Source organism: Gekko japonicus, unplaced genomic scaffold (genome assembly GCF_001447785.1).
Source record: "Gekko japonicus isolate JY-2015 unplaced genomic scaffold, Gekko_japonicus_V1.1 scaffold575, whole genome shotgun sequence".
Taxonomy (NCBI): Eukaryota; Metazoa; Chordata; class Lepidosauria; order Squamata; family Gekkonidae; genus Gekko; species Gekko japonicus.
Genome location: NW_015174291.1, coordinates 758,593 through 772,389, shown reverse-complemented (window position 1 = coordinate 772,389; position 13,797 = coordinate 758,593). Strand labels below are relative to the sequence as shown.

General features: G+C 44.8%; 1 protein-coding gene across 3 annotated transcripts in view; it reads left to right on the top strand.

Moving 5' to 3' along the window:
• The window catches only part of FHL1 (four and a half LIM domains 1), a 45,080-nt gene that overhangs the window by 16,476 nt on the left and 14,807 nt on the right, over positions 1-13,797 (top strand). Inside the window, exon 1 of one of the 3 annotated variants that reach the window (XM_015424041.1) lies at positions 4,597-4,678. The exons of 1 other annotated variant lie outside the window; for it this stretch is intronic. Coding sequence is in view for 1 of the 2 variants with exons in the window: in XM_015424038.1 (XP_015279524.1) it covers positions 4,865-4,886 (22 nt within the window). In the remaining variant the exon portion in view is untranslated. Of the gene's footprint in view, positions 1-4,596; positions 4,679-4,764; positions 4,887-13,797 lie in introns of those variants that run through there. One more of the 3 variants, XM_015424038.1, reaches the window with a different exon arrangement.

The window sequence follows — 13,797 nt, the reverse complement described above, 5'->3', positions numbered from 1 at the left end:
ACCCTCTGAATCTTTTCCAGGTTAATATTATATATCCCCCCCAGTTAATATGGCATGCTGAATGGATGTTACATGTTGTTCCACAATTATTCTTCTAGTTTCCTTTTGTCTTGTTCACATTATATTGCAAACTGTTACTGTGAATGTTAACTATCTTGAATGCAATGGTAGAAAGGTGGTGTGTACACACACACGCAATAAATATAAATACCAAAGACAGTTGGCTGGATCCTGTGAAAAAGCTTATGAAAGGAATAGGTAGAATGGACCTTCTTCCACCTTTCTTCCCTCAGCAAACCGCTTCTTGTTCCAAAAACCCTCTCTGTGATTTCAGGAACTCTTCTGAATAGTATGTACCATAGTCCAAAGGCTGCAGTGAGAAGGATGAGGGTAAGTTCGGTGGAATGGCCTCCTCTTCCTTATTGTACAGGTGGCTTCCAAATGCTCTTTTGCAGCACCCAATCCAATAGATTTATTCAAGCTGTTAGACTTTATGAAAACTTACCTTCTAAGGACCTACTCAAATCACAGGAACCCCACTGCATTTGCGAGCAAGATTTAGTTAGTTAGTGTGGTTCCTACTTACCAAACCTCAGTCATACTTTTTGTGCAAAAAACTCAAGCCTTTCAACAAATTGAGAAGGTAGAACAGGATGGGTCCAGTTTCATCACGGAGTGGGAACTTGGATAGGTGAAGTTTTGGACATCTTTGTCCGCTGCTGTCTCCTGTTCTGTAAGTTGGTGTATGACCCCGTTGACCAACACAGAGGTTTCAGATTCCTTTACATCAATGCCATCTGCTCTGCTCTGTGACCGTTGCAACCTGCTTCAGTGCTCTTTCTCCTTGGCTTTTGCTGCTGCCACCTGTTGCTGAAACTCAGTAGGCGCTGATAGGCAGTTGGCAAAGAGATTTCAGGGCAGAGATGACAAACGAGGGCAGTAAATCAACAGCAGCTTGAGATCTCCCCCTCCCCAAGACTTGTCCTTTCCTTGTCCCAGCCTCTTCCTTCTATTTTGATCTTCTCTTGATTTGGGTCAATGCTGGAATGCTTCCTCATGCAGCAAAGTGAGCAGATGTGGAAAAAGGACACCCGTGGGGAAATGCTAGGAGTGAAAGCATTTCAAATATATTCAGGGGGTGGTGGGGGTGGTTTCTCCCTTGTCTTTTTATCCAGGCGCCTCTTGAATCCATCTTCTCTGTGATAATTGTCAGCAGCTAAACTCAGTCTACAGTCCTAAGAATGTTTTCCTGGGAGTAAGCTGCTTTGAATAAAGTGAGACTTACTACTGAGTAGACCTGCCTAGGATTGGTCTCCCAGTCACTTGCCCAGGTAACTTTGACCCTGAGAGCTTAGGACACAGTTTGGTGCTTTGGCTCACATTCTGTAGCAGATCATAGAAGGGTCTGCTATTCTTGATGGATATATTGATGAATGAAATCATCCACCAACAACTGTTTGTGTGAAATTCACCAGTTTCCTACTGGGTTTTAATATTTGTGATTTTTTTTGTAATTAACAGGTTTAGGATGATAATCAATCCAAGCACACAAACCAGAATTAACATACATTAAACACCACCCATGATAAACACTATTCCTATACGTAATTTGCCAAAGATTCTTCCTGCCTTGGTCACTGTACTCTCAAAGCCTTGTCCAAAAATCTCATCTGTAATTAACAGGTTTAGGATGATAATCATTCCGACTCCCAAGCACACAAACCAGAATTAACATACATTAAACACCACCCATGATAAACACTATTCCTATACGTAATTTGCCAAAGATTCTTCCTACCTTGGTCACTGTACTCTCAAAGCCTTGTCCAAAAATCTCATCCCCCATAAAACCTAAGATGAAAAGAATGCCATTCATTATTTATTTCAGCTACTTTGGGGCCACGTTCTCTGCCACAAAAAATAAATGCCACAGAAAGTGCTGCATATATGGTTGACCCACCTTTTCAAACTTTGGAATGCCTCTTTACCTGAAAATATACAAATTCTAGGCTGTGCTGTAGTTCTAATGTGGCTCAGGTTGACTACCTTGCCCGAGATCTTCATGTCCTTCATGTGCATTTTCAAGGAAATCTGAGGATGATGTTCATTTCCATATATTGAGGATTTAACCCTTTATCATCAGCATATTACTATATCTGCACACTAGGCTGGGGCCCGGAGATCTCCCGGAATTGCAACTCATCTCCAGACAACAGAGATTAGTTCCCTTGGAGATATGGCTGCTTTGAAAGGTAGACTCTCTGTATCCCCACTGAGCTCACTCCCCTCCCAAACTCTTCCCTCTTTTGGCACTGCCCCCAAATCACCAGGCACTTTCCAACCCAGAGTTGGCACCCCTACTGCATACACATTGGCCATTTAATAGGGTTGCCATCTGGGGAAGGAATTTAGATGTAGATTTAACAAGAAACATGATCCCAAAGCACAGAGGTGGTGCCTTCCTTGCTCTCTCTCCCTGTTTACTCTCTTTTCAGCTTCTCAGTTTGGTGAGAGTGACTAATAGGCCATCCCTGTCCGGGCCCTTTCTAAGCTGCTGCATCTCGAATGCTGAGTGATGGAAAGAAATGTGAGAAGACTACAGTCTGCCCGTAGCTTTCTTTCCTTTTTATGGCAAGATTATTTAGGTCAAGAAAAGACTTAGGCTAATACGCCAACCTTTAAAGCCTGAGCTTCTCAGAGGAGGGATGGGGTGAAAAAGGTGAAAGATAAAGAGGTTAGGCTTGAGGAACAGCGATTGTGTGATTATTTGTTCATATAAGTAGAAGATGTATCTGTTGCTTCTTCAGACCTGCTCAAGGTGGCTTGCGAGTAAAACAGGACAATGGGGTTGTAAAACCACAGCTTAAGAACCACAAAATGAAAGCAAGATCGTGCATAAAAAGAATATATAATAATGTTCAGCATTTCAAAGTGATAGTCATAAAAAAGTCCTCAGGCTAGAAGCAGACCACAACTTTAAAAAAAAAAAAAGATGAAACCCCTCCATTAAAAACCTAGCTTAATAAACCCTTTTTGGATTGGTGACCAAAGGCGAATAGAGAAAGCACCAGATGAACCTCAGTGGGGAGGGCAGATCAAAGGTGAGGAGCCACCACCGAAAAAGTCTTCTTTCTGATTGCCACCTGCCTTACCTCTGCAGGTGGTCAGAGCAGAAAGCAGGGTTTGAGAAGAGGATCTTAACAGGTGGGCTGGACGGCGTGGGTTTAAATTAAATTAGAAGACAAAAGGTAAAGGATCTATTTAATGGCTGAAATCTTTTAATTAGTAAATTAATTGAGAAAAACAGTCATTTTGCTTTGAGGGAATTTCACACGGGTTCTTCAGTGAGAAGACCAGTTACGTCACACAAGCTTTGTGAAAGATAGCTTGACCATCCACCATAGATCTTTTTCTGAAATGTGCAACAGCAAGAGAGTGTTGAGTATGTCCTAGGGCATCCCCTCCATCTAGTGATCGTGAAGCCCAAGATCATCCTATATAAACTGAACCTACATCCTCAAACATCCCTGTGGTACATATGTTACAATAAAACCGTCTACTCCCCACTCTGATATTTTTGTGTGGTGGTTTAGTCTCAGTAATGAGCCCCTGACCATTATTTCTGTTAGATTTGTAGACTGCATGAAGTAACTCCCTTATTCTGAAATCAGTTGATCCCATTCCCTGTATCTTCTTCCTAACAAACGGATGTTGTTTGGAACGCACCCGTTTCCGCTGTGTGAATCTAACACCAGGGACCTGAGTGAGTATCTTATTCTTGATTTGCATGCAAAAGGAAACATCATAATCCCCCAGAATTCTTTGCGATGCACAAGGATTGGAATGGAGCTAAATGGTAGAGTGTTCTTTCTCATGTAGTAGGTCCCACATTAGATCACTGAAGCCTCCAGTTAAAAAGGATGAAGTATCAGGTGATGAGGAAGACCTCTGGAGAATTACTGTCAATCAGAGTAGACGATACTGACCTTGGTAGACCAATGGTCTGATTCAGTATAAGGCAGCTTCATGTGATTTCATGGCAAAAATGTAGGAGTTCCTCAGTAGATGAGACGTTGAAAGAGATCCCTGAAGGTTGAAAGTTTTAAAAGCCATTACTCCCTTGGGCAGTGCATAAGCCAGATACTAGCAATGTGTAGAGAAAGGGGAGGGGTCCTTTTGGGAGTACTTTAAGGGACCTTTTTTGCAATGAAATGTCTCCAGATTTTTCAGTTTCTCAACTAAGCCTGAAATAGGTCAAATAAAAGGAGGGGGACTTTGACTCCATAATCTAGCCAACCCGCCACCAATGTTCTCCTGTGTTCCCAGAGACATTTAAGGGCCTACTTCACTAGTCAATGAGGTAAGGACTCTGATACTTTGTGTGTGTGTACAGAAAGCCCTGTAGAACTGAGAAGGAAGCAGTAAAATGGCAGTGTCCCACCTACAGGGATGACGCTGCCTCTCTTGAATGAAGCAGAACGGATATCAATCTTCAGATACTGCATTTTATCATTCAAGCCAAGACCATTATGTACTCCAGCTAGAGGGCTCAGGTTCCTAGAAGGACAGCCCAGCTTTCAGACAGTTTTGGATTCTGAAGTAGTTGGGCAGGTATTTATATGTTGCCGGTGGCATATTGAATGTGTCCTATTCTTCTCTCCTGAGATCACCTAAAATGGTAAGATGTTTTGAGTGGGATCAAGGCCATGAGTCCTGGAGAAGGGGTGTGGACATCTGGTGGTAGCCCTTCCCCCATATTAATAGCCTCCCTTAACTACATGCCCGGTGATCAAAGTGGGACATGTTCTTATCGGCTGAACTGTGTGGTCTAAAGTAGAGCCGGTTGTGGACCTGTCTCTGAGGAATGGCTTACCACAGGCATGCAGGTAAAACTGAAAATACTGAAAATATTAGACTTAGGTTTAATGAACAGTGTTCAAGAAAGATTTTTTTTTCTGCTTTTTGCTGTGTGCGTTCCAGCTTTCCTGTCTCCCCCAGTGGGGTTTTGTCATGCCAGAAGCTCTTTATTTAATTAATCTTTAACAGCTCGTTGAGAGCTTTCCAGCGAGTGACAAACAGTTAGAGGGGTCTGTGAGTTATAGTTCTTTGAAGGAAAGTACAAATGCATAGTCAGAAGTTACTTTTGGAAGTTCTTATTTATTATTTTTTTCAATGTGTAGTAGTAACTGATCCTGCAATATATTTCTGCTGATAAAAGGGTAACGATATTTGCAACTTCTCCCTCCTGCTGCAGACCTTTGATTTCCCCTGTCATGCTATTCTGGGGTCCCCTGGTTTCCCCTGGAGTAACATTTTCAGGGTAATTTGGGGCTGCAGCAGAAGAGGGGAAGCCCCATGCCTCCTGCTGCAGACCTTTGATTTCCCCTGCCATGCTATTCTGGGGTCCCCTGGTTTCCAGGAGTAACATTTTCAGGATATTTTGGGGCTGCAGCGGAAGAGGGGAAACCCCATTTTGCTGACAAAGACCCCTTCTGCAAGCAGAGATTTACCTTGGATCCAAGGGCCAGGATCCAACCCTCCCCCACCCATACGTGGATGAAAGGCATTTCTCCGTGTGCACAGCGTGGTGGGCATAGTCAGTTCAAGAAGCTCTTAATGATTGTGGAAGACCCCAGCCTGGGTTGGGCTGCTGCTAGAAGGGCCTCCCCATGTGTGATCAGAACACCATGTAGGCACTTTGGGACACAACTAAAGTAATCTAAATTCTGTGCCAAGAAAACAAGCATCCTGCAATCTTGTAGACTTTATGCAAATTAAAAGTATATTTGCATAACTTTATATAATTTATTTTGCTACAGCTCAGCCATGCAGGTCACTGAAGCCCCTCCCCCAAGGCCTCTGGAAATCCAGTTTAGCCATAATTTCCCAGTTTATGAAATTTCAGTTGGTATTGCAACTTGATTTTCAAGTTATCCTTATCTCATGCACATTTCAGCTTAGCATAGAAATGTTACAGACTGGCCCTCTGCCGTTTAATATCTGTCTCATTCCTACTGTTGATTAAAAAAAAAAATTAGTTGTGTGTATGTATGCCAACTGAAGATAGCATTTCGTGCATTTGACAAAGTGGACTGTGATCCGTGAAAGTTTGTTATTCTGTTAGTCTTTAAGGCAATAGTCTTCAGCCTTTGCAGACCCAGGATCCACCTTTAACCGCAGGTAGAAGCATGGGACCCATTAAGCATCAAGCACATGGCAGTAAGACACATCATAGTCATGTAACAGAAAGAGGAGGGGCCAGAGCCACTGAACCTGCCCATGCTAAAGAGCTGACTTATCCACTACTGAATGGCCATGCTTTGCTGTCCTGCCACACAGGCAAAAGTTGTGGCCCCTTTGTATGCCCACTAGCAACAGCTCTTTCTCTAAAGCTGTCCCCCAAGGCAGCTCTGTGGGGGTTTGTGACCCAGGAGGGAGGGCTCTGTGACCCACACAAGGAACCTGACCCAGAGGTTTAAGATGCTCCAAGACAATTTGTTGTTTTTGCTGCAACAAATAAATCCCTCATTTGGAAACCATCCTTCCCAGCTTTAACACCTAGACAATGTCTGTCTCTTATTTCCAAATGTGGAAGCTGAGATATTCATGCAGCTGAGGGCCAAACAAAATGTTTGAATTTAAAGAGCTGGGTTCAGGTTCTCTGGACCCAACTTGTGTTCCCTGCAGCCACACGCAAGCTGTGGGGAATCGCTTTTGAAAAAGAAAGGTTTGGAACGTGGCCGCAGGGCCCCCCCCCCCCGCTGTTTTCCCAAGCTGGAACAGTGCTTCATCTGCGCAGAATACTCCACTGAGGAGGCAGCAAAGACAAAGAAATAATTCCCACCAGGAGCTGGAAAACCGCTTGTGGGGGAGGCAAGAGCCCTCCCCGCCCTGTCCACAACAGTGTTCTCAGCCCAAAGGAGCATTATTTTCTAAAAGCCTGGAAACCCTCAGCGGGGTATAATGCCATAGGTTCTGTCATCCAAATTAACCATTTTCTCGAGAGGCCCTGATCTCTGTAGTCCGGAAATCAGTTATAATTGCAGATCTCCAGGTCTCACCTGGAGGCTGGCAACCCTAAATCCATCTTGTCTCCTAAACCCATACAATGATTTAACAGTTGTTACAGGTGCTGTGTCCACAGGATTGCACCTGTGTAGTCTGTGTTAATAAACCCTGAATTAATTCATTAATTTCGCATATCCTCCAAGAGGTGAAGGTGAAATGGTACAGAGACATATGGTTCCCTGCGATATATCTCCCTTGTTCCAACATCTGTGCTTGCAGGCTTTTTTTGTCATGCTTCAGAAACCTACCAAACCTGTTTGACAAGTGACTGCAATAGGGAAAAAAGAGAGATGATGTCTCTGTCGCACCATTTTAAACTCCCCAAAGGTGTCTGTTTTACTATTCTTTCAGAATAACCTCTGGAAGATGTATAGTTCTGCTGCCTGCCAGAGCTCCTCCAGCTCATGGCGATTGTCATCTGCCACAGCATTGGTCTGTCTAGCAGTGCCTGGGCCGGCTTGTGGAACTGGCATGCTGCTACGGATTGTAACATGACACTGCTGCGGCGGTCTCTCATTCGTGCCTGCTGTGCGTGGTCTGGCATGGTGGGGCTGTAGAGTTGGCTAGCCGGAGAACCTTCTGGGCTGCCCTGATGGTCTGGACAGTAGAGCATCCCACGAGTGCTTGGCAATCCATAAACGTTCATTCATTTTCTTTGGGGAAACAGCTGTCTCTTTCAGCTTTTGTAGTGATCTTTGTGTCTGATGGATGTACCTTTTGACCTGGCAAAGCACCACAGGTTCCATTTTGTATGCACTTTGGACTGCAAATTTGAAGGTGCTGGTGAAACCACGACGGTGCTCTTGTTGGTACCCAACTAAAGAAGCTTTTGAAGGACCACAGCTAGAGCTGGATCCTCCAGAACTAGCTAGACTGTGTTTCATACTCATTTAGAATTGGACGCATGCAGAATTCTACAGGGCCAGCCACCACTCCTAGTCTTAATACAGCCCGGAAGACAGGCTGAGAACATTGCAATAGTAATAATGCACCCTTATGATGCAGTCTACTTATTCAGCCAGCTCAGACTCTGGAACCATAAGAGAGGCAGATCTTTTCTTATTTTGGATGCTGATAATTGTCAGACATGTCTTAGCAGATCAAGTGGAGATTAGCAGAGCAAATTTTCAGAAACAAGGGATAAAAGTAATTAAGTTTATTCATCATTTCCTATCCTCTGTCCCTGGAGTCTCTTTGCCAGGGCCTGTCCTCTTTCCACAGCCCATTAGAGGCTACAACAAGCATCCTGTGCTACAGGTCTCTGCTTATCAGTTAGGTCCCTGTTCCATTTGTTGAATGTGTTCTGTAAGCCGTTGCCATGACAGGGTATTCTTTATATAGAGAGACCAGATTCCGCTTAATCGAGTTAAAGGGCAAATGAGTCAGGAAAACAATGGGGTAATGTGTGTATATTTAGACTGGGGTAGAGAAGATTGCAGGAATGAGCTAGCAATTAACGCATTTGTTTTTCTTAGCTGTCCCTTGCCCTGCATGGGCCTCTGTAATAGTATTCATTTGTCAGCTTCTGTTCTTAGATTTTGCCATCTTATAATTTTTGTAGTTTAAGGCAGGGGTGGCAGTTGATCAGCCCAAGGACCAGATCTTGGTCTCAGGATCCAAAAGGTTTTTGGCCAAGTGGCTCTGAGAGAGCAAAGGAGGTAGGAAAGAGGAAGCACACTCAGTTTATGTGTCTCCTGTGTCGCCTCTGATGACTGATGAGGTGACAGCTCCCGGGATAAACAGGGACAGGTCAAGGTTAGCATAGCTGGAAATTTTGGAACACTGGAATGGAGGTGGTATCCAAGCCATGGAAGCAACATGTTACTAAGGGGATTTAAAAAAGAAAAGCAAACTCTCTCTTGTCCAAGAGCTGCTGGAGCTTGTCCAGAAGGAATTCAGTTGTCCTTGCTTTCCCCAAATGTCTTTTCACGGTAAGATTGGGTCTGGAGACCACTTGTTGGATGGAGAGCAAGGCAATGGCATTTTAACAAATATTTCAGACAATGATGAAAAAGAGCCAGCAGCCCTTTTCTGAAATGTAATCTGGGTAGTTCTAAGTTTAACTGTAAACTCTCCCATTGGTGCCCATTGAACCTGATAGAACCTGCTCACAAAGATATCTTTTAGGACAGGGCACTGTCAAAAGTACTGTTTTTGTCCATTACAATCACAGTCTTTAGTTTACTGAAAACAAAAGCACTGATGCTTTAAAAAGGGTTCAGACATATTCATGGAGGGGAGGTCCATCAACAGCTGCTAGCAATGTATAAAGGGAGCCTCCATCCACAGAAGCGGCAAACCTCTGAATACCAGTGGTGGGAGGAAGCTGCAAGAGAAGAAGGTCTCAGCCTCTTTGCCTGGTTTGTTTGACCCTCCAGTGAACCGGCTGGCCACTGTGTTGAAGCAGGGTGCCGTAGTAGAAGGACCACTGGTTCGATTCAGCAGGCTTTACTTCCGTTCTTGTGACATTTCATGCTGACATTCCTAAAGCAGCCTTAGCAATTCTACTCCCCTGTTCTTGTAAAAAAATCAGATAATTAGATCTATATACAGATTGTATTCTATGATCTGATGATGATAGACGAGCACTTTTGGTGGAGGGGAGAGAAATTTCTGCTGACCCCGCCTCCATACTGCAGACCACAGGTTCCCCCGAGTGCCGTTGATTGCCTGGTTTGTTTGACCCTCCAGTGAACTGGCTGGCCACTGTGTTGAAGCAGGCTGCTGTACTAGAAGGACCACTGGTTTGATTCAGCAGGCTTTACTTCTGTTCTTGTGACATTTCATGCTGACATTTCTAAAGCAGCCTTAGCAATTCTACTCCCCTATTCTTGTAAAAAAATCAGATAATTAGATCTATATACAGATTGTATTCTATGATCTGATGATGATAGACGAGCACTTTTGGTAGAGGGGAGATAAATTTCTGCTGACCCTGCCTCCATACTACAGACCACAGGTTCCCCCGAGTGCCGTTGATGAGAGTCCGCTGACTTTCAGGAAAAAAAATTCTGGAGGCTTAGTGGGAGGTGGGAAAGCCCCCCCCCCGCGCAGGCTCTGATTGTGGATGCCAGTGGATGTGGGGGTGGAAAGCGCTGTCAAGTCACGGCCAACGTATGGCAATCCCTCAGGGGGATTTCAAGGCAAGAGACGTTCAGAGGTGGTTTGCCATTGCCTGCCTCCCCATCACGACTCTGAAGGTCTCCCATCCAAATACTGTCCAGGCTGACTCTGCTTAGCTTCTGAGTAGGGATGCTAGACCCCCCCCCCCATGGGGGCAGGGTTCCCCCGGTTCCAGGCTCTCCTCTCTGCCACCCCCAAACAGGCAGAGGGGGACTCTCCAAACAAGCAAAACTCTGGAAATCAACACAACATGCCTACATCACCCAGAAGTGATGTAGGCATGTTGGTGATGTTGGGGGTGGTGCTCTGGTTTTTCGGCAAAACTCTATGGTAGAAGCTAATTCTACCATAGAGATTTTGCCCACAAACCAGAGTGTCACCCTCCGACATCACCCACTTGCCAACATCACTTCCGGGTGATGTAGGCATGCCATGTTTATTTCTGGCTTCTCTCCCTGCTCTTGGTTAGTTCACTCCCATCCCCTACTGGCTGGTCTGACGGACCTGGCAACCCTGCTTCTGAGATCTGATGAGATCGGGCTAGCCATTGGACAGATGCCCATAAATGTAGTAATTTCAGTTTCTAACCATTTTAAAAAAGAGTTTGAAAGGAATGTTATGTCCTGACCTGGATAGCCCAAGCTAGCCTGATCTCATCAGATCTTGGAAGCCAAGTAGTATCAGCCCTGGTTAGTATTTGAATGGGAGACCACCAAGGAAGTGCAGGGTTGCTATGCAAAAGAAGGCACTGGCAAACCACCTCCGAATGTCTCTTGCCTTAAAAACCCTGGCCCTTTCTGCACCCGTATTTTGCCTTGGTTTCTGAGCGCATCTTATTCTTCTGTTCTGCATTCCTTCCCGCTTTCACTTCCAGTTTATGTCCGGGCTTTCTCTTGTTTCTGCATTCATTTTACAGGAATCTGCATTCAGACCGCTTCCAGCACGCTGTTGCCCCACAGCTACCCAAACTCCTTTTGCCGTGATTCTTTGTTCTCATCCGCTTTCGGATCGCTAATCCTTTCTAAAGTAGAATTGTTTCTGCAGCTATATAAGTGCTGCCCACTGCCCTCCCCGGTTTCTACCTTTCTCTCTTTAGGTTGACACTCCCTCCCCATTCTGTTTTCTTTCCATCTTTCTTCAAAGACAAAAGAGGACGTGTCCTCCCGCTCAGGCAAACTTTTAAAAAGCCGGCGAGGGCATAAGAAGGAATCAGTAAATATAAAGGACTAGGGGATTCCCTGCTCCCAAATGTGTCAGTCTTACGTGTGTGAGCCTGGATTTCCCCCTCCCTTCCCTTTCTTTTTGCAGAATCATGGAGGGAGGGAGGGGTTGGCAGCCAGTTAGCTCAAAAAATGCAGGTTTTGCTTATAGATGTGGAATGCGTACAGAATATGCAAATAAGTAAACCAGAGGGGGGGGAAACAGTGCAGAGGGAGCGTGTGTGGCTGCGAAGTCAACACTTAAGGCTTGACTCCTCGGCTTCTCTGGAGCAGGCTGTCAGTGCAGAAAGGGTCCTTATAAGGTTACCATAAGTTGGCTGCAAAAAAAAACAAGACACCATTTGTGTTTAAGAGTTTGGAAGGACCCTATAGCAAGAATGCACAGATTATCACTGTCACCAACAGTAAGAAAAGAATATCCAACTGAACGTTGTAGACTGGAATTCAAGAGGTATTTAGTCACCGCCAAGAATAGATTCCTGACTCTCCTCCCACCTGCCCCCCAACCACAAGTATCCTTCCCACACTGGCTGAAGCTCCCTTCACATTTATTCTGCTTTGTTTTGTTTCTTATTGTGTATTATTGAATCTTATTGATTCATAGATAAGCTAGAAAGCAAAACATCTGGGCCTGTTTGGAGTACTTTCTGCCATCTTGTTTTTGTTGGCAAGATCTGTGGTTAGGAAGATGAATGATTTTTTTTTTTAATTACAAACTTTGTTGAGGTTTAACCACAGAAAGTGGCCGCCTGTTGGCCTTTATGTTAAAGGAACCGTAAAATTAAGAAAGCAAAAGCGATCTAGGGAAGAATTTGATCCAGATCCGGAACAATCAGAGTTCCATTAAAGCAAGAGAGAAAAAGGCTTCGGGCAAGAAAAGCTCTTCAGTTTACAAGGCAGAACATACTTGGCTCTGAAGCAGCATAGCTTGGATGTTTCAAGAATGTTTACTTGTTTATGGGAGAGAACCCTTGCCTTGATTTTGTGCAGACTGTCTTGGCTTCAGTGCTGGGGGCGAATAACCTTGCAAGTTTGGCCCAGCGGTGCTAAACTTTGAAGTTGTTCTCAACTATGATCTTTCAAAACATAACTTTGGGTCTTTATTACATCCACGTGAACGGAGTCCATGTGGTTTTTGGATACATCAGTTTTTCGAAAACACAACACTCCTGGTTAGTTTACTTCCTGAGTCTTCTGGGATTAGGAGTTTCTCAGTCATTGCTCAATGCAAAGGGCAAATGTCTTGGCAAGGACTGGTTAATGGTCTGTGGACTGATCTGCTGCAATGTGGCCTGAGATTGATTCCCAGATGCAAAACGGCTGGTGAGTGGATGGAGCCAAGCGATACATGGGGGACAATTGCAACAGGACACTTTCCCATTGCTTATATTCTGAGTAAGGGTAACTAGGGATCAGCAATAGGTGGCCACTGTTGCTTTGAATTATGTCATTCTCTTAGGGATGCCAGCCTCCAGGTGGGAATTGGGGATCCCCCAGAATTATAGCTGATCTCCAGACTACAGAGATCAGTTCCCCTGGAGAAAATGGATGCTTTGGAGGGTGGACTCTGTGGCATTGTACCCCGCTGAGGTCCCTCTACCCCCACATCTCCAGGAATTTTCCACCCTGGAGCTGGCAACCCTACCCCCCATCCCCTGCTGGTGGCTATGGGGGACCTGGCAACCCGGCATTCTCCTCTCATTTTTTTGGGAAGGGGCGCAGGGCTCTTTTTGTAGCAGGAACTCCTTTGCATATTAGGCGACACACCCCTAATGTAGCCAATCGTCCAAGAGCTTATAAGCTCTTGAAGGATTGGCTACATTAGGGATGTGTTGCCTAATATGCAAAGGAGTTCCTGCTACAAAAAGAGCCCCGGGAGGGAAAAATGTCTCTGTTCCAGCTTCCCCTCCAAAAGAAGCATGGCTGAACAACAGTCAGAGTTGCCAACTCTGGGTTGGAGAAATCCTGGAGATTTGGGGGTGGAGCCTGGGGAGGATGGAGTTTGCAGTTCGAAAGCAAGAAATTGCAAGTAGATAAATAGGTACCACTTTGGTGGGAAGGTAACAGCGTTCCGTGCGCCTTGGTGTTTAGTCATGCCGGCCACATGACCACGGAAACGTCTTTGGACAGTGCTTTGAAACGGAGATGAGCACCGCAACCCTAGAGTCGGATTCGACTGGCTTTCGAGCAAGGGAACCTTTTTACCGTTACCTTTTACCTACCTCAAGAGGCAGATTTTTTAAACAATTAATAAAAAGCAACAAATTTTTAAAGTATTTAATATATTATTAAATCATTACCACCACTGGAGGACACTGTTTGAATTTTCTGCTTTTGCACCAAAAAGTTTTGAGTTGTCTTTGAGAACCTCAGCAGGCCTTCTTGG